The sequence below is a fragment of the Oreochromis aureus genome, linkage group 6, assembly GCF_013358895.1.
Source record: "Oreochromis aureus strain Israel breed Guangdong linkage group 6, ZZ_aureus, whole genome shotgun sequence".
NCBI classification, from domain to species: domain Eukaryota; kingdom Metazoa; phylum Chordata; class Actinopteri; order Cichliformes; family Cichlidae; genus Oreochromis; species Oreochromis aureus.
The window spans coordinates 10,789,158-10,814,031 of record NC_052947.1 but is presented as its reverse complement, the minus strand read 5'-3'; the positions used below and the strand labels follow the sequence as shown (position 1 = coordinate 10,814,031).

Here is a 24,874-nt window from a genome sequence, read left to right as displayed (position 1 = left end):
GGAACTCGAATGTTTGAGCCATTGTTTTTGTGGCCACAATGAAAGTAACAGGGATACATGGGCTCCCTGTTATATCTATATGAAAAAAAAGTCAACCAGTCATTGTTTTTTCTTTAGAAAGTTTCATCTTTTCAACCACTTGCAGCATCTCCCTTTGTATAATCTGGCAATCTCTCAGCTCCAGTACTGGTATCACTTATACCAGCGGGCCATGGACCGGTACCAGTCCATGAGTCGTTTGGTACTGGGCTGTGAGAGTTGAGGCTCAGGTGTGAAATTTATGGTTTTCAGGGTTTTTATCGTTAACTCGGTTTCCCTGGGTCTTTTCCCGTGTTGTAGTCGTGTGTCTTATTTTGAAAGAAATATTTACGGGTTACCATAGCGACCAAAGAGCATTAAGGGGCAGAGAGGAGGATGTTACTCTCAATCTTGTTGGTGCATTTCAGGAGGACGCTGCTAATAAAGTTACACAGACAGTTAATTCGTGTTTATGATTATATTTACAAAATACCAACGTTTTTGTCTTGGTCGTATCATTTTATTTTGTTGTATTTATTCACAACACATTAAACCAATCCGTGGCGCAAAAAAGGTTGGGGACCGTTGACTTATACCATTAAAATGATGCCAAAGGTGGTGTATCAAAAGTGGTACCACAGTTGTCAGCACTTCTGATCACTCTTGTTCTCACTTACTTTAAAAAAAAATCTGGTGTAATATTAATAAACCTGGATTTAAATAATGTTAAAATTGGACTTGAAATAATCTTCATAATAAGAGTCTGCTTTAATGACTAATGGAACTGTTTCGCCAATCAATAAATGCCACCCGCACCCAACTTTATACAATACAATGCAATGTAAGTTGTGCTAAAAAAGGTTCAGTGTTTGCTCCTTTGAGAGGGACATGTAATATTTCTTGAGTGCAACTTGAGGACATTTTATCTTTTTGAACTTCCATTTTTTAAACTTCCTGTCAAATCTGTCTCTCCCACTCACCATCATTTCCAAGATTATCATCTGCTGACCTTCACTCACCCTGTTCTTGCATGCAAACTCTGATCCTCTTGTAACAGTAGCATTTCATAGCTCCGCCTATAATGAAAAGAGATCCAGCTTTTGTTTAAGCGTGTATAGTAAATGTTTTTAAGTAGGAGATTTCCTGATTACCAAATTGACACATTTTTTCAGTATACCAGAAAGAGAAGAAACAAAGAGATTCAACATGTAGATTAGATTGCTAATTCTGGCTTTTGTAAGGCTCCTCTCTTACCTCCAAAGGTCAGAACATGTTTCCATTTTATTGGGGTTAGGGTTAGGGAGAGATTTATCTGTCACAGTAGAAATGCATACATATACTTATCAATTTATTACATATCTAAAGCATTAAAAAAGTAAAAATACTCATAACCTAACATATGCAAAGTAAATATTCCAAAGGACCTAAATGTTATCTATTTGCAGATGCTCTTGCTCTCTTCTGCTATAACAATGGCTCTTAATGGCTTTGTGGTAAATGAGAACACAACCACAGAGGGATTATAGAGAGAGATAACATGCTAGAGTGACATAAAAACCCAGAGCGACTTTGCTTACAGCCGCATGTGACATCAGGCTTAATCTCTGCACTCTGGTGCACTCCTGCAAAATAGCTTAGAGGAATGTCACAGTTCTGGATGGCTTGCTGGATCTGCACAGGAGGTCGATATATAATGCCGTGCGGTTTAATGTTGTGTAATAGTACTGTGTGACATGATATCAGCTGAGCTGGACACAGGGTTGGGGTGCCTGCACACTTACCTTTATCTGTTAACAATCCAACTCCTACCCTCCAGCAACTCCATCAGAAAGCACTTAACCCCTGGGATGCTCATTCCCCTTCTCTGTTTTGATTTTCCCGTTCAGCCACACGGCTGCTTTCCTCTTTGTGTCGCTCAGCGGCAGCAGCAGGCCTTTTGCTTGGCCCGACCAAAAACAATGGCGGAGCTACAGGGAATGGAGACGATGATGAAGGGGGGTGGGGGATGAGAAGGGGAGGGGGTTTATTTTGCTGAGTGACTTGGAGTGGTTGACAGCAGGACGGCGTTTTTGATGTGTTTGTGCATGTGAAAGAGGCTTATGTTGTTGAGAAAGCTGAGCTGAAGTCAAACAGTGAATAGCAGAGCAGGAGGTCTGTGGCCAAGAGGTGAATTTGAGGAACTATCTCGATAGTGATCAGGCTGCAGTTTTTCCCCCTGAGGCGACACAAAGACCTGCAGCAGCCAGCGCCGGGTTCATACTTCATGTCAAAATCATGGAATTCCAGCTGAAGCAAATGTGTTTTAGTTTAAGGTTGTCCTATCAATTAAAAAGAAGCCTTCCCATTCCAGTTAAATGTAAATTTAAGGTTTGTCTACTCTTTAATCAAACTCCAAAAACAAGCAAAGCACAGCTGATTTTATTTAACAACCAGCACAGACATTCTGATGGAGATCATTCAGTAACTTAAAATGTTAGAAAATATTAATCTCACTCAAATGCTTCTGTGTGAAGTGTTTTAACATCTGACAGCATTTGAGAGTCACACTCAAGGTTAAACTACAGCAGAAATTTGAAGCACCCTGATATGTTAACATATTCATCAATGCAAAATCAATTTGTTGATTTGGTTTTCTTCTTTAATTTTCTCAATTAGACTCTCCTAATTTTACTTTCTGATCACTGGGTGTAGAAAAAATAGCAAAAATCATTGAAGAGTTGAAGAAGTTGAACTACTGTAAAGTTGTCCCATGGGTGAAATGTAGTTTGGCGGTGTCAGGATAGTTAGAAAATAGTTTGAAATACTTTTTAATTTAAAAAAGTGGCCCTGACAAACTGATGAACAGTCAGGCTGTAGCCTCCGTTTCTACCTGTTCATGTTTCTAGAGTAGAATTACTGTGGAGATCGCTTTGAAGTCTCTTTGTGCTGATTTTCATCTTTCTTTGTGTTTTCAGCTTTGTATTCATAACCACATACTAAGAGAAAAATTGTATGTCTGGGCTCATTAGGATTGGGATTTGTGTTGGTGAGTTGGACTGTAGCTTACACGTTTACAGGTTTATATTGTCAAATCGGGATGAGACGATGCGTTTCAAGTCATTTTAGGGAGAAACTTGAAAGTAATGTAATGAGTAGTTTAAAGAATTACTTCCTCCTGGGAGTAATTAAGTAATGTACTGCATTGCTTTTAAGAGAAGTGGTCGGTGTAATGCGTGTAATACATATTGCCACCCCAACACTGATCACAACAAAAAGGGGAAATAGTTCCAGCATGCACAAACATTAGATGAAAAAAGCATCCAGTTAATTTGCAGCAATGTCTTTAATATCCTGCTTAGCGATGGTGGTAACTTCCAAAGCCAGAGAGCACCCAGTGAAATTTGATAACAATCAATCCATAAGCAATATTGCGAATGGAACCAGATGCGTGTACTCCACACTTTCTGCAGTGGGCATGTCTACACAGAGGTTAGGATCTTGTCAGAAAATGTGGGTGGAGCTTTTGATAGGGGGCACATCAAGTGTTAGCATGAACCTAGTTCAAGTACAGTTCACTTGTCTTCAAAGAAAAAACTGCACGGTATACCTTACAAGTGTCTGGAAAGCGTCACATGATCATACTAAGCTATTCTTCATTAATGCCATTTACCTGTCAAATTATATCTGACTGCTTTGTCTGGATACTGCTTTTGCAGCACAGAAAATACAGTAATAATAGGGTCAGTGTAGGGACCTTTGTGTATGCCTGCCTTCTCCAGGGTTTCACATATGTGCCTGTATTCTGGGAAGAGCCTGGCACTGATGGCAGCTGGTTTACCTGTAGGGCCTAAATGAGAAAAACAGGAAGGAGGAAAAATGCAAACAGAGGGAATAGGAAGACCTACATGTAAAAATGGATTTGTTATGCCCTGTTGAAACAAGAAAAAGATGGCTGAACTATCCATCCCTGCTGCATACATTATGCCAACACAGCTTAAACCTTGGGGGTGACAATATTCTTTCAAAGCAAAATAAATCTGGGAGAACTCCTCTTCAGTTTTTAACATGTGGAACACAGATGGATGAAAATGTACACAATCAGGAAGCAGGTAATAGAAATTTGCCTCGTCTGTTACCTTCTTTTTCTGCCTCTTTCTTTGAGTCTCGAGGTTTTTGTTTTTAATATTTTGGACAGATATCATTCGCACATATTCAGTGGAAATAAAACCTCTCTACAGGATCCAGCACCAAAACATCAGCCTTGACCACACCAGCAGTAAATCTTAATCCAACTGTATGATGCCAAACCTCAGCTCCAGTTCTCCCATCCCTGCTGGATCCTGCGGTGGGAACAAGCCTGATGGTGGGAGGTGGACGTATTTATCTGGTAAAGCAGCTCTTTGTGACACACGGAAAGGAAAGGAGGAGATGAAGGAAGAGAAGAGATTAAAAAACTACACATTTTTAAAGAATGGGAAACTGTTATGTTTTTATGTTGTGTTTTGTGACATACATAGTACTGTGCAAAAGTCTCGAGCCACCACACGTCTGCCTATTTTGATTTCAAGCAGCCATCCTTTTTTTTGCAATGTGTAAAGTGGCTTTGAACAGTAGTTCTTCAAGCTTTCTAAAAGGCTTTCCAAGGTTTCTTTAAACACTGTCTGCTTTCTCAATTTTTAATCCAATGCTTCTACCTGACCATTTTCAGAGAGTCATTCAAGCATAAAAAGGCCATTTAAATCAAGTATTGTGTCTACACATCACAGACAATGTAGCAAAGAACCAATTCTAAATTGTACCTTTAGCCATTTTGTTACAAGCAGCATGTTGCAAAAACACATAAATTGTTACCAGGTTCTAAAGTTTATTGTAAAATGTCAATCATATATATTTAATCTCTGTAATATTCTGGATATTTATAGTTGAGCTCTTTGTGTATAGAGAGGTAATTTCTTCTAGTTTGTACAATATGTAATATATTGTATTATTTTAGTTCAGCCTGTTACTCTTCTTATTATCTTTGCTACAGATGAAACAGATCAACAGGCATACAACAGTGTTTTTGTACCAACAAGGTGATTCCCAGTGAACATTTAGCTAAAATCTTTGTATATCTTAGCACGGTGTTCAGTGTGTCCTTAAAAAAGTTGAGGCTGGAGGCTCTGTCACAGTTTGGAGCTGCATTTCAGTCAGTGGTGTTGGGGATCTTGTCAAAACTGATGGGATTATGAAAACAGAAGAGTACCTCGGGTGTTGAGCCACCACACAATCTGCTCTGGAAAGCACCTGACAGGCAATGGCATCATTGTTCACTATGACAATGATCCCAAACACAGTAAAACCTGGATACGGATCATGTTAACAGAACAGAACAAAAGACGACCATCATCCTTTAAGGAGTCTGAAGTATTCCTGAAGACTATTTAAAGAAATGTGGGTTCAAGCTGGGTTGAAGATTAAAAGTAGTCAAAACAAATATTGACTCCCAAGCAATTTAGTATTGAACAAACACTATTTTTAAATGCTGAAAGTGTGCTCATTTTAATCAAATCACTGCATTTATTTCTCTAACAAAACAAAGGAATGAAGAATGTTTCGAGACTTGCACAGTCCTGTATGCACAATGTTATAGTGGTGAATGCTCATATTAAAAAGGACACAAATTTCAAACAGTGAGGTCTGCGAGTGTCCGAGTAATCCCTGCAGGGCGAACACTCAGTTTCACACAGTTTTTTTTCTGGTCCTAGATCTTTCATATCTCTAGCTGTGGGTTTCTGTGACCACAGATATACTGCTGCTGTCCAAACTTCTTTTTATTTTGATGGCCACTGAATCCAAAGAAGGTTGTGTTAAAGGGAGGGGAGACTGAAAGGAAGATTAGCTAAAACAACTTGTTTTAGACAGAAGAGGAAGTGAAAGACTGTACCAAAGACCACGATGAGATAAAAAGGGATTATTTCAAACTGCGAATCAAGCAAAGCTACTCTAGTACAGTCCGAGAGCATAGATATTCCCCTGACATTAGTAGGATTAGAGAATGTGTATTCCCCAAAATGTTAAACTAATTATTTAACTTGGTTTTAAATAACAGTGTCTTCTTAGACCAGAGGACAGCAGTAGTAAAGGCAGTGGAGGTGTTTTACCTAAACCTGCTGACCCTAAGTCAGGTATACTTCCAGCATCTTAATGCCAACGTATAGGAATACTTAGGTTTGGTAATCTGATCTGGGATCTGTAGCAGTACAGGGGGAGCTGGACTTCCACGAGCTTATATCAGGTTGTACTTGACCTACAGAGAGTTCAGCATTTTAGCTAGCCTGTTGTTAATCTGCTTAACTGAGCTTTAGAGAGATGGAGTTTCTCTCTCTGTTTCACACACAAACCCACTTTTATCCCGTCTCACACACAAAGGTGCACTTACTCTGTTTTACTCTCTCTTTCTCACACACACACACGATCCCTGTATTCCATCCTGTTTTCATTTCCGCCCTCTCACCTTTCAAACCTTGTTACACAGTCTTATCCCATCTGTTTCCTCTCTCTTTCTTTGTTCTCTCTCACACAAACAACTGTGCTTCATGTCCACACGATACTTTCTGTTTTATGCATTAACGTCTTGGATATGGAGTTCGGGTCCTGAGCAGATGAAACTGCAGCATGTGTGTGATTCTGCTGCTGCAGATTTGAAAGATTGAAGCTAAAAACCAACCTTTTTTTTTTTCTTCCTTTTTTAAGTTTCCAAACAGTGTCGTCTTTGTGCAGCTCGCACAGAACCACTCAATTATGAAATTTACGTATTTATAACACCGACCCACTCTGGTTACACTATTGGCCAATGTCTACACATGGTTTACACCAGCTTCTCCAAGAGCAATATACCAGCAAAGTGAGTTACGCAAAGTGACCCCAAGCTTGCATGAAGTCACTCGTCTGTCTGCTTCGTCTGCCTTTTCCCCACCTCAGCCGGCAAACATTTGTTTTGCATGTTTGAAATGTAAATGTAGCTGATGAAGCATGTCATAATAAGTGTTTCATGTCTAAAACACAAAGAGCTGTTTGAGGTGGATGCAGGCTGTGTGGTTTGCGGGGTGCCAGCAGGAGCTGGAACGGCCCCGCGAGCACACAGTTCGGCTCTGTGCTGCAGGTTCAAGAAAGGAAAAACATCAAGTCTTCACCACACAGCATAACACACTCCACAGTCTCTATTTTTTGCTGTTTAGTTGTGACATAAGGCAGCTGTGGTTTAATATGTGATAGCTTTAGCCAAAGCGATGATGGAGACTGTAGACGTTTCATGTGCTGAAGAAGACAGTGAGCTGCAGCTAGAAGCTCCAGAGAAAAAAGATTATATGTGAACCTTTATTCTCAAAGATATCACACATATGTGTCCAAGTTAAAGACACTCAAGTTAGTTGTGACTGCTGATTGAACATTTACTGCACAACATTATCCTCCTAATGATCGTCTGCAGACAAAGGTCATATTGTCATGAAGCCTGGTAGCTAAGAAATCCACAATGTGCAAATTTAGGTTTGGTAGCTGATATCAGTGCAACTGAAACTCAAAAATTCTTGACACCCAAAAACTTTAATTCAACAAAATCTTCACACACACACTCTGTGCTGTTCATGTACCATTGTGAGCATGTCTGGAGTCACTGCAGCCACTGCTGTTGATATGCTACCTACCAGCAACCTCATGAATCTCGTGAATCTGCTCTTTCTAACACTATATGTTTTTAATCGTTGTCAATAAATGGATTCAGAAAGCAATTTAAAATCAGATGATTCCTTTTGATATACCTTGTAAATGCTAAATGCTACTCCTCTATATACTAATAAAGTACTAAATATAATTTCATAAAATACAAAATCTTTGTAATTAATCCCACTCGAGTTTGGCTCGTTCTCTCTTCCCTTGAAGATAACAAAATTTATACATTTGTGGCCTGAAGATGTTTATAGTCTACCTTCATTGTGCCGCAAGATACATGGGGCGATCGTGGCTCAAGAGTTGGCAGTTCGTCTTGTAATCAGAAGGTTGCCGGTTCGAGCTCCGGCTCGGACAGTCTCGGTCATTGTGTCCTTGGGCAAAACACTTCACCCGTTGCCTACCGGTGGTGGTCAGAGGGCCCGGTGGCACCAGTGTCTGGCAGCCTCGCCTCTGTCAGTGTGCTCCAGGGCAGCTGTGGCTACAATGTAGCTTGCCATCACCAGTGTGTGAATGAATGGAGTGTAAAGTGCTTTGGAGTCTTTAGGGACTAAGTAAAGCACTATACAAATACAGGCCATTTACTATTTTAAATTACAGTAGGTAATTAAATAAGGTTAATCCATGCATAGCATTCCCTTTAGGCACGTTTACTGTTACCCCATCTGCTACCTCACAGACACAGTCTAGGGACAAAGGGCAGGCCTCACTGTGGCACCATTGATAAGATAAGGTTGGAGTTCCCTTTGTGTATGTAACTTTGAAACCAAATGATCAGAATCCTTAATATGACCGCCAATAGGCAAAAATGTATCACATTCAGTGATAAGATGGGGCAGTACTTTACATAACAGAAGTGGATTCTCACTCTTAATGGATGTTTGTGTCCACAAAGTGCATTTTTACAGGCAGTTTGGCTGAAGTGAGTGCATATCTAAATGAAACAGAGCTCCTAGTCAGCAGCAATGAAAGTGAATATGAAGAAAGTGGTTTGATATGAAGTCACCTTCTCCTCCTTCTGGTTTAGTGAGTCAGGAGATGAGGTCACCAATGAAAACATTTGCCTTCCCCTACGCCACTATTACTGTCATTTCCTTGACCTGTTTGAAATAACACAACTCTTTAAACAGCACAAAAAGATCACTTGTTAGCTGTTGGCTATTCCGCTCCATAATCAGCATTTTCATGCTTTTCTGTTTTCTAGTCTCACTTTTGCCAAGATTCAGTGTGTGTGTGTGTGTGTGTGTGTGTGTGTGTGTGTGTGTTACTGTAGGTTGCAAATCCAACGGGGTATTAGAATCTTCCAGATAATCTCTCCCATGGAAACCCTTCAGTCACTCTCTGACAAACCTGTTTGCTGCAAGCTGTTTTCTGACCACCACACCCAATTTGTTTTCATATAAATATTTTATTAGTATCAGTAACATGTTGGAAGGATTATTTCCCATCCTTTCTTTATTTGGATAACATATCAGAAAAAGAAACTGATAAGCAATAGAAATAGAAAACGAGACGTTATAAAAATAAGAGGATATGCATGTGTGTGAGTGCTTTTCTGAGGAAGAGTAAATCTTGGAGTACAAAAACTAATCCCAGGCACTGTTTCTAGAAAGGATTTTGCCCCAGTTTATAATCCGAGTTGCTGAGCGGTTTATATTCTGGAGAAGGAGCAGGATACAGGCAATATGCCCTTCAACATCCTAGAACCAGAATATCAGTTCGCTTTTTCATCGTCTCATCGCTTCTCGTCTCCATCAAAGAAAAAGTTGGAGTTCATTTGTGGAAGTTTGATGCTTTGCTTTTTTTTGGGAAAATGGTGAGTCAGTAATCCTCCATCAAAACTCCAAAAGGTCGTGGGTCAAAATATGCTCCGTTAGAGCTTTTCACTGTTACTTTGACAGCAGGTGTTAAAGGAGTCATAGGCAGAAGGTGCTTGTCCTTGCTTTCCATTACATCATCATCCTCAAGGTGTCCTCCACTCCTGCATCTGTCTGCTGCTCTTCACCTGATGCCTGTTGTAAGAAAGGAACATGGACACAGCTTCTTTTATTAGCATAAAGCATTAGCTTTATCTTCTACTGAATAACAAAACACACACACAGGACTGTTTTCTGCACTACTGCTGGACATTTAAATGACATTTTTTTTTCCTTTTTGGCTTATCATGCAGAAATAGAAAGTCAAGTAACTGCATTTACACAATGAGCTGCCAAGGTCTGAAATGGACAAAGCATTACATAAATATATTGCCTTAAGTTCAGCTGATGTAAGCGTGACCTGCAGGAAGTCAGCAAGTTCAACAGAAGTCACACAGTTAATGATGACAGGATGGTTAAACTCCAAGAACCTTTGTGCACTAAAACCATGTTTTATTAAGCCCTGTTTACGTCGAGTAGGAAAGATTTGAATAATATGGAGTGGGGGTCTTTGAAACGTGTGTCTGTGTGTGTGTACACATGTGTGCGTGTGTGTGTGTCTGTGTGTGGATGGCTTAGTGTGTCTGAAGGGAAATGCTGCCCTGAGGGAGAACTAACTCAGGCAGAAAAAACACTGTAAATGCCTCAGATGTTATCAGTTCTGTTGGTGTCAGTCGACACATTCAGACAGGAGGAGCCGTAACATGTGAAATGAGCCAACCTAAACCCCCACGCCCATGCACAAACACATGCACGCACACACAGATACGCAGCTATATGCTCACCATTGTCTGTGTCTGAGTTTGGGCTGATATGGCGTTTGTTGGTGCACATGCACTCTAAGTGATCCTCCAGCCTCACCTGCACCTCCCTCAGCTTTGGCCGCCTTCGCACGTACTCCACCTTCGCCACCTGAGGGGAGAGAAAGAGAGACAGAGAGAAAACTTTATTAAGGAGTGAATTAAAGCATGTTTGTTAATACTCTTTAGCATAAGCAAGCCCGGCTAACTAGCTCGCTGCATGAATTCGTACGGTCAATCCTACTGCCAACTTTGAAAAATAAAAGGAATACAGAAATCTATCTTGAGTGGCAGTTGTGTGCCTTATTCAAAGTTCTCTTGCACTAAAACACATTCTAAGGCATGTTCTGCTTTTCTGTTGAGTGTGATGGGTTAAAATGAGTTTTTCTAGTCAAAGTTAGCATCAAAATGATACTAACTAATGATGCACCAGATGCACCTTGCTAGCCAAACTAGCTGTCTAGTGCTAGTGTTAGGTAATAACTTAAACAAATTTATAAGCAAAGTAGATGAAGTTTTTAAAGCATAGGAAACACAATGAACTGACTACTGGAGAAAATATGTGACATCAAGGTTTAGTCTCAGTTTTTTTTGTAAATTAGCATAGCTGTTGCCATCAAGTGGATTTTTAAGATCGCTTTTATAAGGTTTTCTTTTAAAACTGGTCTGCCAGAAATATTCAATAGAAAACATGACAAAGAGTTTCTCAAACACCTAATGGAGGTGGTCATTAGCTACAGCTGATAATCTGCCAGTGTCAGGGCCTCATGTTGGGTTTTTTTCATGTTTTTTTCTACATGTTAGGATTTAAAAATTTAATTCTTATGGTTTGACTTTTCTGATGTATAAATAGTATTCTGTTTCACATTTGTCAAATCAGCTGTGTTGATCTGCTACATTTCTGGTTTAGCTCCCTAGCATTTTGGTCTCCCTAGTGCCCAGTTTATCTGGCCTGTTTTGGACAAGTGTGGATGTTATGTTTGTATCTCCTTTTTGGTACGATGTTTGACTAGACCACCAGCATTAAAATGTCACTTTTTATTGTAAGCTTATCTCCTGTTTCCTCCACCCTGGGTCCTCTTAACCTCAACAATCTAACATGGTTTTGTTCATTAAATTGATGTAGACTGTTTTATTTGAAGCTATTGTAAATTTCTTCATATACACTTCTCCAAAATCAGTTCACGATCAAATTTATGTTTGCAACAATATAGGTTTGTTGATCCCAAGAAATACCCAACAATAGTGCTATTTAAGTTAGAAGGAGACAGGTTATGTATGATACAGGTGCTACAGACAAAATGCTTTCTTGTACTTGTGCAAGCACACAGGTGTGTGTGATCTCGTTTGGAAGAATGAATGGAACACTGATAGGAGGTTTGATTTCACTTACACTAAGTGAGGCATATGTTGTTTTGTGTCACACTTGACATCAACACTAGAGCCCCGAGCCTAGCTACTCACGTAGCAATGGGTCTTTCTAGCTCATGAACAAATACACACCCAACATACTTTAATCTTACATAAACAATAAAAGAACCACAGAAGCACAGTACATGCGTAATGCTAACATCCCTGTTAGCAAGCCAAGTCTGCACGGTGCCAGGTCCAATTGCACAACCATCTCTGCTTCAAGTCTTAACAGACTCTGAAATAGCAGAGCTAAGACTTCGAAAAAACAAAAACCCACAAGGAGGTTCAGCTGAGGTGAGCAGCTGTGCAGCTAAACAGCACACATGACATTGACTAGACCTTGACAATATGCTAGAACGGGTGAGCCTTCACTTCGATTAGTCAGGGTCTGCTATAATTGTAATATATGTGAGCGGTTGGAGAGCTAGTTGTACATTAGATCAACTATTAAATTAATAGTTCTTTCCTGCAGACTTACACTACAGTTGCTGCTGTAGTTCTAGTGAGAAAAATCTACGTTTTTTTTTAGGTAACTTAGCAGTTGTTATGCATTCATTCAGTCTACTGATGTAGTTCTTCCAAACCTGCGAATGTTAGCTAGGTGACCAAGCAGAGGCTTCAAGTGGAAACTTCACATGCCAGTGAGTGATCTCAAAATGATGATATTCATCTTTTATATACAGTCTATTCTCAAAAAGCAAGTACACATCATTTCAGGAGAGCAGCTCTCAAAGTGCATTACAGATTGACTTCCAGCCTGCTGTACTCTTCATATATATCAGTACTGAGGCTCTTTCTTTGTTTTCTCACATATGGACACACCCCCTAAACCTTCGCCCTGCCGTCTTCCCTTTAGCTTTAAGTGAGTGCAGTTGCAGTCGTGACCGTTTACCCTCTAAGCACTGAATCTCGGCACATGCGAGTGACTTTATTTTTGATTTCCTCTGTGAGCAGACAAAGGATGAGCCCTTTCATCTCAGATTGGGTTTCAGCGGGCCAAAGCACAGAGTATCAAACCGCCCTCCCCTCCTCTTTTATTCACGTTTTCCCTCTTGACCTCTGGCAGCACACTCTTACACATCCTTCCCTCTCACACCTGATTATCAGTCAAACATCAACCAGTCAACCTGTGAAATTATTATTAATATTTCATGTTCATATTATTAACGTAACTATTAACATCAACATCATCAGCACAGTTTAAAAGTACAATAAATGCACTTCCTGTGTGCCAAACACACACACAGACACACAGTCCTTGGGTCAGCTCCCACTTGGATTCTTGTGACTGTGAACCAGTTGGGGTTTACTGAGTCTTATTTCCAGCTCTGGATGAGATCAAAGGGAAGCTATTATGTTCATGTGCTACCTCACTGCCAGATTTTCAGTCACTGGCACACACACGCGCACACACAGACACACACACACACACAATGGTTAAGCTGGGGAGAGTAATTGTTTTTGGCAGGTGTAGAGTGTATACCTCCAGTAAGTGGCTGCGTATTTACACGTTCTGTGCCATTATTCGTTTTCTACGTTTTCAGGGTCAGCGCCAGTAAAAGACAAGGAACAGAAGCCTTTTCCTAATGTTTACAGAGAACTTGCCACAGTTCAAAATGAATGAGCCAATATATCCCTTAAACAAATTTGAACCACTTCTATTGTCACAGGATATCCCTGAGGATGAAAACTCTTGTCTCTGGCTACTGTATGTGTCAGACACCAAACAACAGTTTTAGCCCTCTGTGACTTTGTCCTCTTCCTCATAACGAAAGTTGAAGGTTACATATAAGAAGGTCAGCGTGCACTGAGACAGACAAGTGCACAAGAGACATTTAATAATAGGTTTTTGAAATTTATGCATCCTTGTGATTTTTCTTCACTATGTCATAGAAAAAAATAGAAATAAAAATTGTGCCAAAGTGCATGAAAAACAAACTTTGTGCCAGTGCCAAAGGTCTGGGCCACAATTTCGTACTTCATATGCAGTTAGTCTCTCTATTAAGGGACTCTAATTTAAACAAAGAAAAACAACAGATAAACGGCATACTTAGACCATATGAAAAAACAGGTTCTACTAAATACAACAAAGCTTTTTCGCACATACTTCTTCCTAAATTTAACTCCTCAGTTTCACATCTTATGGGAAGTCTCTTAGTTGCCTGGCTTCAATAGGAAATGGTTTATGACAAACTTGGAAATACAAAGTTTGTGGTATTTGGTAATGGCTCTTCCACTCCGGGGTGTACCCGGCTCCAGCCTGGCCTGGCTCCAGCTCCATAAACATATCTACAGTTCAGAAAATGTTAAATAACAGTATGGTTACACACAGTATTGGTTTATGGCAATTATACTCATTTTCTTTGATTCTTAAGAAAAGTTTAAAGTGATGACAATTAGGGATGCACCGATACCGATACTGGTATCGGGTATCGGGGCCGATACTGTAAAATGTGTGCGTACTCGTACGCGTAAAAGTTAACCGATACCATGAACCGATACTAATGTAGCCCGGAAGGGAATTTGGAAGTGGATACTCATAATTCCCATGGACTTAAACGCCACGGTAACATAAGGCGTTCACAGTTGATGTTATGTGATGTAACTCTACCCTGAATATAATTTGCCCTGTAATATGTCGCAAGGTAAATACAGGTAATTAGAGCAATCAAACTGTTATGTTAATCATAAAAGTATTATTTTATGGTATGTAACTCTGAAGGAGTTAAAATATTGTTCAGAGTTCTAATTTTCTGGAGGCCTGTGAAGGTAGCATAAAAGCGGGACCTTGCATGGGGAGATGCACGAGGTTAGCTGAACCAAAGTGAGAGACTCGGCTAGTTTTACTGAGGTTAACCAGCACAAAAGAGTGTGTGACTAGAAAGCTGACCGTGTGAGAGCTTCACAACAGAGTGTGGGTGAAGTGACTTTTTGTTTCAACGGTCGCACCACCGTGGAAAACTGTGTTTCCAGCTACGACCGCCGAGGCTAAAGGCTAGCCCGGACTGCTTGGCTTCGCCAAGGAGGCAGCCGCTATGGACTGTCGGAGAGCTGGACAGTGACTCGCTAACGTGCTGTAGCAGAGACAGCATCGGGTCCGCAGGGAGTGGATTTAGTGTGGGACTGGTGCACGGCGACCTACCGATCAGCTGAACTGTAAGTCAGACTTTTGTGCTCTTACTGGGGAGAAGAGGATTTAACTCCATCGTCCGGCGTGAGCAACAAACAGGCCTGCAACAAGTGTGAATGTGAGTGTGTGGAGCCCATGTGTGAATATTGTATGTTTAGTGGATTTATATAACGTGTTTTGGAGTGTATATTAGTGAGTCACTTACCAAAAGGTGATAACATAAGTTGGGTTGTTTAATATAATTTGAAAGGGAATTATGTCATTTATACAGTGTATTTCATTTGGTTAAGGAATTGGAATATCATTTGAGTTTAAAAAAGGGATGTGTTGTACAGTATTTGTCTCTGCCCTTACGTTCAGTAAACGTTTCGTTTGTGTTAAAGAGTTGTCTGGGGTCGTTTCTTTACTACTGGTTAAGTTTAACGTGTGTGGTAGAAGTATCGGATTTTGTACTCGGTATCGGCAAGTACTCAGATCCAAGTATCGGTATCGGATCGGTTTGAAAAAATTGGTATCGTTGCATCCCTAATGACAATGATTAAAAGAAAGATTAAAATGAAATTGATTTATTAATGAATTAATGATGGATATCAAAAATTGAAGCAGTGCAAGTGTGCATGTACAGTGTTGATATAAAATCTTATTCTTTCCTTTGACTGAATTATGTGTTTGACAGCACAAAGTTATTAGTTATTATTGTTTTATTTCTGAATGTATGCATGTGTTTTCATTACCTAACGGGTCTCTGTTGGAAGGAATGTTTGAGGCAGAAAGAAACAACCACAAAGGTGACCCTACATGTCAGGGTCTAGCTGCGCTCATCAGTGGACTGTAGTGTCGACCTGTGCTACTGGCTAACCCCCAAGACTCCCTATATGCAAATCTTTACCTCTTCCAAATGTGGTGTGAAAACAAAGCTTTTTTAGAAGACAAAAGAGTCTGAAACAGACACACACAGGTGGTCACATGTATAGAGAGAAGCAACAGAAAGCTACCTTAACAGTGCGGTAGTGTTTGCGAGCCGCCTGGCACCTCATGTTGCTGGTGTTGCAGCAGCCGGTGCAGCGTTTCACCTCGACACAGGGTGGCCAGATGATGAAGTTGGCTGATGTGGGATCCACCTGACTCCTGGGAATTTCATAAATTGCTGTCCGAACTTTGCACACTGCTGGCAAGGCCTCTTCTACCACTGCAGGTGAACAAACACGGCTGATCAAACCTGCATCAATGGCTCACTTTTTATACAAATACTAATATTTCCTATTAATTTTATACAATATAGATTTTTTGGGAACTACAAAAGAATAGTTAGATAACCAGTGGACCGGAGGCACAAGCTGACTATATGTGTGTGTGTGTGTGTGTGTGTGTGTGTGTGTGTGTGTGTGTGTGTGTGTGTGTGTGTGTTTCTCACTAGCGCTCCTCCTGTGCCTGGTGTGTGTGTGTGCTCTCTTTAGGTCGGGGAAGCTGTGAGAGACGTCCTTGTGGTAGCTGTGTTTGGTCTCCTCGCTCACCTCGTTCTCTGGACAGAGACAAAATAACACAAGCATACTGAGACAATACAAACTCTAAATTTTAACAACAAAGATCCTTGTGTCAAAAACACGGACACATAGTAACGCACTATTGTGGATAACATGCATGTATAAAGTTCATTTTCTGAGAAGTATAAATGTTCTCTTGGGTGAGATTGGATATTTTTTATTTTGCTCATTTCCAGCTCCATATTTCCATCCTTGGACACTACTGGACTAAATTTGAATGATTCAGAATTAAAAATAATACCTATTCATTGTAATCTTGGGCCATGATGCAGCACTTCAGTTGATCCTGGTTCTTTGGACATCAGAAGTTGTCCCTGAAGTTTCATAAAATCTCACCACATTGTTGGCCGAGCCAAAATAGAAAATATTTGTAATTTATCCTGATGGGACCATGAATCTCCTTATCAAGATAACTTGACAGCTGACCAAAATACAAAAGAAGGAAAAATGGTGGCATGTTTACATGCTACAGCAAGCTGCTCATTACTGATATCTTTATCAAGTGTCTCCTCATCAGAGAAGCAGTTTAACCAGGTTATTCTGAGTTATGATGTCAGTGGGCTACTGACTTCTCTGCATGTACGCGAGCCCCAAAAGAAACAGTTTCAGTGCCTATTCCAGGTACATTTGGATGTAATCCACACACACAGACACACAGCAAAGATTTTGTTAAGTTGGAAATGACATCAGATTGCAAGCAAACTTGAACTTTCTGAGTAACTTCTTTGTGAATTTTGAGAATTATTTGCAGCTGTTATGTGACTTTAATGCAGTTTTTTTGCTTCTATTACTGGTTAGATGTACAGTGGAGGAAGTAATTATTTGATCCCCTGCTGAATTTGTATGTTTGCTCACTTACAAAGAAATTTGATAGTAGACAGAATATCAACTAAAAATCCAGAAAAATAATTACATTAAACTTATAAATTGGGGTGTTGATGAAAGATGTAACCAGAATCTGATTGGATGAACAGAAATTGTGTGTATGACCCAAAGAACACCATCCCCACAGTCAAGCACGAAGGTGGAAACTTTATGTTTTGGGCAGCGCACTGAGAGGCCAAAAGACGGGAAACCATCCTGTAAAATCTTGGACTACAACCTTGTTCTCTCAGCCAGAACACTGAAGATGGGTCATTGATGGGTCTTCCGGCATGACAATGACCCAAAATATACCACAGAGGCAACAAAGGAGTGGATAAAGAAGAAACACATTAGTGTGGGGAATGGCCTAGCCCACAGGTGTTGAACTCCAGGCCTCAAGGGCCGGTGTCCTGCAGGTTTTAGATGTGTCCTTGATCCAACACAGCTGATTTAAAAGGCTAAATGACTTCCTCAACATGTCTTGAAGTTCTCCAGAGGCCTGGTAAAGAGCTAATCATTTGATTCAGGTGTGTTGACCCAGGGTGAGATCTAAAACCTCCAGGACACCGGCCCTCGAAGCCTGGAGTTCGACACCCTTGGGCCCTAGCCAGTCTCCAGACCTCAGACCTATAGGAAATGTGGAGGAAGCTGAAACCTTGAGTTACCAAGCACCAGTCAAGAATGTTTTCATGAAGAGGAGGGAGCCAGAGTTATTCCTACAAACATAGAAACATCTTCTATCTACATTTAATCTTGGAAACTCTGCCACTCATTGACACTTGGCCGTAAATTGTATTTGTCAGTTCAGTTTGGTTTGGTGGTAGTGAGCTTAGTTTAATCTTTTATTTATTTATTTTTCTGTGCAAAGTTTTGGCAGGTTGTGACAATACTACACCTGAGATTAGACTGACATCCACTTTACGGAAAGTTTCCTAAAGTGGATAATATTCTTTAGTTAATAACTGATGATTTATAGCATAAAGATTTATATTAGCCAATCTTGCCCTCAAGGCTTAGTTTTAAATCTTAGCTTTGTGTGTGTGTGTGTGTCTTTTAGAGATGTGTCCAAAGTTTTCGCAGATTCTTCAAGCCATTCAGTACTTCCAAACCACAGGATACCCACAGACATGTTTAAAGCCAATAAATTCTGAGCAAAGATTGTGTGCGCAGTGTGGATTTGTGTAGATTTGTGTGTCTGTGTGGGTGGAAAAAGGGAGCAAGGTTCCAGGAAATCAGAGTAAATGATGTCTAGGCAGGACTCTTTTAATTTGATCCTGAATACCAATCCTGATGCTTCTTTTTGTCACCGTGTAGATGTCTGCGTGCGCTCCTCATTCTTGAGGCCATATGTGCATGGAAACAGTCACACACACACATGCCTGCCTACATACACAATGTGCTTCTAAAACACAACAAAGTCCACCTTCGACATTTCCCTCTCTGTCTCTCTCTCTCTCTTTCTGAGCCTGTGTGTCTCCCTCTCTCGCTCTGACATGCAGGAATTTGAGCTTGAATTATACATAGCAACACAGCAGCCTTCCAGCGAGCCCTCCTCTCAAACCAATAATGGGCAGCATGACAACAGTATAATGAAGTGAGCCACTTGACCCCCACAGAGCCGGGGAGCCGTCACCCTCGACATTTGCATCTCAATGATGCCAGGATTAATGGTGGCACCACTCAGCAGTGCAGACATTAAAAAAAAAAAGTTCACGCAGCAAAAAAAAAAAAAAAAAAGTTTATTTGGCTGAAATTTGGAGTCTGATTCAGTGAGTGGATGCAATAAAGTGTGTTTTATGCCACAGTTATTTCCTCCTGTCTCACCTCACTGATTCAATCTGCTCAGATTTATTACCTGCATAATAAAGACAGACATCAGTGTTTATTGAAGGCAAACGCCGGTGCTTTTTTTTCTTCAAAAGTTGGAGACTGTTTATGATTGAACTGCACACAAAGCCTTCTTTTTTTGTGATCTCAGCTACACAGTCAGCTGCTAGCAGAGCAGAAAGGATACAGCTGATTTTTTAAGAAAAACAAAGGTTGCTGCTGGTCTTTCTGAGAAACATCCAGTGATGAGATGAGAAGACAAAGAATCTTGAACCAGATGCAACTAATTCCTCAAGTCAGAGTCTTTCAAGGCACTGACAGGGAGGGAAGCAGCCGTGACTATCACATTTAAGCTCCCTGTGCCTGATGTTTATCTGTTACTCAGTCAAGTTAAGGCCTGCTTGGATCTTTGTAAGACTATCATTTTTCAATGACATGCTAAAATAAGACAAACGTGTGCATTGCTCCTAATTTCAGAAGTAGATTAAAGATAGATTTTAAAAAAGTCACAAGTGTTGATCTGGTGCAAAGAAATATGAGTTTCTACATTAACGTCCTGTGACTTTTCAATTTTCATTAAAAAAATTGTAGCCCACTATTGAGCATGCCACAGAGGTCTGGCCCCAAGTTATATCTGCTCCCTCTTGGTCCATGAAATCCTGACACTGATCACAAGCACAAACGTGATGTAGCCTTGTGTAGTGCTCTTAGAGTTAAAAATCACTTCCCTGAGGAGATTAAAATTGCATACTTGGCATTACGTTTCACATCACTTTAAAAAACACGTCTGATCTTATCTGCCCCATGTTTATTTATTTCTTCATATATTTTATTAAAAATCTGTCACAGGCATCACATGAACAGATTTTTCGATGAATAACCTCATTTTTCTGTAAGGATCATTAATCCAGCTTGTGGCTGTGGGAGACTTATTATAATGAAGTGCTTTACCTACGGAGTCTATCTCTAGCAGCCGCTGGAGGTCGCTGATGCTGCGGATCTCGCTGCGAGAGAGCCGCTCCAGAAGCTCCTGAGGGAGAGGAGACTCCTGTGGGAATAAAGTGGGTGGGTTTATTGGGGGTGGGAACACAATGCTGCGACAGTTGGTGCGTAAATCACGAACATGCAAACGATACTTATCTGCAGCTGGCTTTTAAGCTGACTCGGTGGCGGGTTTTCAAAAAGTATCAAACAGATAACTGGGCGTAAGACTAATGCCCGTGCGTAATTACGTAAATAAACTAGATTTCATCTGTTGTATTCAGTACGTTAACCTTAAGGACTGAGTCTCTGTGAGTTCTATTACTTGTTTACAAGCTAAATAGCTGTAGTATAGTAAAAATCTCACAACGCGCAGCAGAAAAGATTAAACACAGAGTGTTTTGATTCAGCTCACCTGAGCAACGGTGCGTAACACGCAGAGGTAGCCGGCAAGGATGTGGTAGACTGCGGCTCTCATCTCCTCTCAGATCCACTGCATAGGCACCAGAATAGGTCGAAAATCCACCGAAGGAGCCGGGCTGTCGCTCCCTGCTCTCATCATCCCTCGGGAGGACAGAATACCTCCTCAGTTTTAATGAAAGAGCTTTGAAATCCTGAATGAAATTAAAAGGATGGAAGCAAACTTCTGCTTGTTCTGCACCCGGTATAAGTCACTGCCAAAGAGATTTAAGAAATTATTTTTTTAAGTGACCGCGAAAAACGAGAGTCCAGGTTTTGAAAAGATAAAACAAAATAAAAAAGTGCAAATCTTAGGATCCCACCGATATTCGTCCACAGGTCCGACGTTTAAAGCAAATCACACAATCAGACTTGACATCAAGTGTATGTCCAGTTGCTTTTCATTTTGGTCTAGACAGAACAGGTGCCGATGGAAGCATTAAGCATGTTTTGCATTCACATATCCAGGAGTATCCATCATTTTGTCCTCAGTATGATCCTTTCAAAAATCACCCATTTGTGCGGTCTGCAGCGTTTGAGCGTCCTGGCACTTCAGATTGCTAAATTTTCAAAACTCACAAACCGAGAGCAGGTCTGTCTGGAAAACGCAAAAGAACCAAAAGCATTTATCTCCGCTCTGAGGAGTTTGATGCCAGCTCCCAGCGGTCCTGTGATCTCCGGGGTGAATGAAGCTGTGCGCGTCTGCGCGACTGCGACCGCGCTTTGCATAAAAGGCTACCGAGCACTGCAGCAGCAGCAATAAACGACACCACGGAACAGCCTCAGTTTGAGCTGCTCAAGGTGATCACACTTGTATTGGACACTTTGCTAAAGAGAAGTCGGGAACTATTGTTACAATACCTGACGTTTAGTATGAATTTGATGATTTGTGATCATCACATATTCAGACCAATGCATTAGAAGTTCCCTCAAGATAAAGTTAAGGATCCTGTTTGGACTATTTTACACTGACATAATGATAAAACTGATATATGATAAAGTTATCCAGATTGCTAAGAACTGAGCAGCCCATTGATCAATAGCTGTTTTTGTGGAGATTAATTCCTAGACTACCTAAAAGAATACCAAGTGGAATACCCCCCCCCCCACCACCACCACACACACACACACACACACACACACACACACACAAACACACACACACACACAAGTGACCGTGACATTGTGCCATAAAACTGTAATAATTTTATTAGTGCTTTGTTCATGTAACAAAAGTTCACAGCAATAGTGACCTCAAGAAAACATTATAGATACGAACCCGATGATCCAATCTTTCCCTCTATGAGCAAGCACTCGGCTACAGTGGGCAGGAAGTAGGGAAAGCGGAGAGACAGGAAAAAAGCACAAATCACAGGAGACAGAAAACATTAAAGTTAATAACATGCAGTAGGTGGAGTGAGAGAAGTTCTCACCCCAGCAGCCTGAGCCTGTAGCAGCACAATGCTGGCAGAGGGTGACCTGATCCAAGTTTTTACAAATGCACAAATGAATTTTTATGAGAGCTACGTAACGCAAATGTCCGACGCCCCTGTGTTGGTCATCTTTAACCTACCAGATCCCCAACACAAGGTGAATGTCATTTCAGACAGCACTGATGTTTAAAGAGCACAGAACTGAACTTTTAGCAAGAGTGTGTCGTGTGTGCTGTCTGCTGCATGCTTTCTCCAGGCAGCACCTTTACTGCATTTCCAGTGGTCAGAAGCTTTGGAAAGGGACTACTTCTTGCTGTGCGATAAATGTAAAAAAGGACAAGAGAGGGTTTTTACCTCTCGAATCATAACCAGAATCTGGTTCCACAAGAGAGGAACCTGAAAGCTAAAGGCTCTACTACATTTTTAAAGAATAGTTGACACACCAAAAAGTCTGATCTACAAATAAAATGGAACCTACAAGCAGTTCAGTGTGATTAACAGTATAAAGTAAACTTTAAAGCATCTGTAAAAGGCTGCCTTAAAGGTCAGTATCCAAAATGTACACTATCCTGTGGTTGGTTATGTTTAGTTGGTTGTAATGTTAACACGTTTTCTGTGATTTAGCAAATGAACAGGGAGGCAGTACAAACACAGCAAGCATTTTTGTGGGTCAGTGACAGAAGTTTTTGAGGGAATGTAAAAAAATTACATTTTTCCCCCTAGAGCTAAAGCTTCATGAAGCAGTGCTGGAATCTGGAAATCCAGCCTTAAGCATTCCAACATGCACGTACACATTTATGATCCATACACATGACATTTAAAGTTAGTTACTTTCTTTCAGCCTTCTATGTTCCTGTGAGGCAAAGAACAGAGAGCAAAACAGAGGAAAGACAGGACAGGACAATGGAAGAAACAAGGAGAAGAGATTAAAAGTCTTCAAAAGAAAAGGGAAGAAAGCACAGATATGGTGGTGATATCAAGATGAAGCTTATTTGGATGAAAGAAGTCAAAGCAGGGTCAGTTGGCACCTGTGTGTGTGTGTGCGTATGTCTAGAAAATCCAGCCTGTGTTGGACCAAACTTCCCCCCAATTAAAGCCTATTTAGGCTGTCAGAGGCTAATACCCTAACACAAAAAAATCCACCTCTTTCCTTGCATCTTCTCTGAAAGGGTTTAGTGTAACCAACAGGCAGACAAAGGGAGACAAAGAACCGGAATGATGGAGGGGAAATGGGTCAGAACCGGTTCTGATCTTGAATGGCCTCACTGGTACCATGACACTGTCACTTCCTCCTGGCATACAGCTTCTTCTCTGAACTCCCTGATGCATCCCACTTGCTCTTTTTTTCTTCCCTCCATCTCTTCCAATGTTGTCTGTCTTTGTGCCAGCAGCGCTCTGTGCCATCAAAGACTCTTTGAAAACGTACTGGTCACATTTTCTTGGAACATGAGAGTTTTCTTGAAGGCCCGGAACATTAAAAAGAAAAACAAAATACAAAATGATATTAATCTGCAATTAATCTGTCTCATTTTATACATTCGATGAAAAAGAGACAGCATCAAATAGGTTAGTCTGTATCATTCACAATAACTCTCAGAGGGTTAGTCTTTCTCTGTACTCCCCCTGGCGTTTTGCTCTTATTGCACATCATTTAATCCAATAAAAAGAACTACTGAAGGGGGAACTGGTTTGCTAAGCAAGCTTGATTGCTTAGTCGGGACAATATAAAGCAGACTCCTGCCATTTTACTGCCTACAAAACATTCCTTTTGTGTGGAGCAGTCAATACTCCAACAGATTCGGGTTAAATGAACTGGTGCACAAAGCTGACAAATTTCTGCACTTCAAAAGCACTGATCCAGAGAGCAAGATTAGACCACTTAAGACAGCTTGCTATTACTTAACATATAATTGTGGGGATTTAGCTCATCCCTTCAATTGGATCCACTGACTCACATTAAATCACTTTATAGTCAGCAGTAAGTGGAATTTTTCAGTCACTGCAGACAAGCTCAAAGTTAAACTATGCAAAGTAGTGCAAAGCACATGACTTCTATTCGAGGCAGTCAACATCAGCAGTACATTAAGTTCATAGAGGCTTGTTTGCAAAAACCAAAAAACTGAGCTGCCCTTCTTCTGGCTAATGTTAGATAATGTTAACACTTTCAAATTCAAGTCTATCTTGTTTTGACAAGGTAAAGTCAAACTTCCAGGGTTGTTAAAATTTCTTTATCAGCAGATTTTACAAGCTAACTGTCTTCAAACTATGTGCAGCTGGATGAACATATCTTGCTTTTTAATATTATCCCTGGTAAAACCATATCATTGTTCTTAAAATATAACATCTCCAGCTAATATGATGAGACAGATCAAACAGCATTTATTTCATTGACCAGTACATCAGTAAATTGATTTTCGTCATGTACAAGTCCACTGTCACCATTATTCTGTGTACAGTATATACACTGGTCTCCAAATTGTTGTACAGACACATAACATACAGTAATGTTCAGGGCTGTCAGACAACAGTAAAAGAAGGTGAAAAGCTTGGTGGACACCAAAAAATATGACTTGTTGGCGAACAGTTCCTTGCTGTTGCTAGGTGAAATTAGTGCAATTTAGTTGCTCATTTATTGTAAGGAAGACGATGACTCATTTGAAAACACTCCCCAACTACTCGCGAAGCAGTAGTGATACTGCGAAGAGTACAATGCAAAGGGGAAACAGTAGCTGCTCACCTTTGAATTAAAAGTTGCTCCTCAGTTTGTTGATTTCAACAGTAAGGCACAGATTTTATTTCA

The 24,874-nt window shown here is 40.5% G+C and overlaps 1 protein-coding gene across 1 annotated transcript; it reads right to left on the bottom strand.

Moving 5' to 3' along the window:
• Nucleotides 1-9,104: 9,104 nt before the first annotated feature.
• On the bottom strand, nt 9,105-21,521 carry LOC116312442 (platelet-derived growth factor subunit A-like). The gene is made up of 6 exons (XM_031729855.2): nt 20,598-21,521; nt 20,153-20,249; nt 16,381-16,488; nt 15,962-16,155; nt 10,409-10,535; nt 9,105-9,719 (listed from the first exon to the last, which is right to left on the bottom strand). Exons 1-6 carry the CDS (start codon nt 20,658-20,660, stop codon nt 9,709-9,711), a joined length of 600 nt encoding a protein of 199 aa, XP_031585715.1. The 5' UTR covers nt 20,661-21,521; the 3' UTR covers nt 9,105-9,708.
• Nucleotides 21,522-24,874: the final 3,353 nt, after the last annotated feature.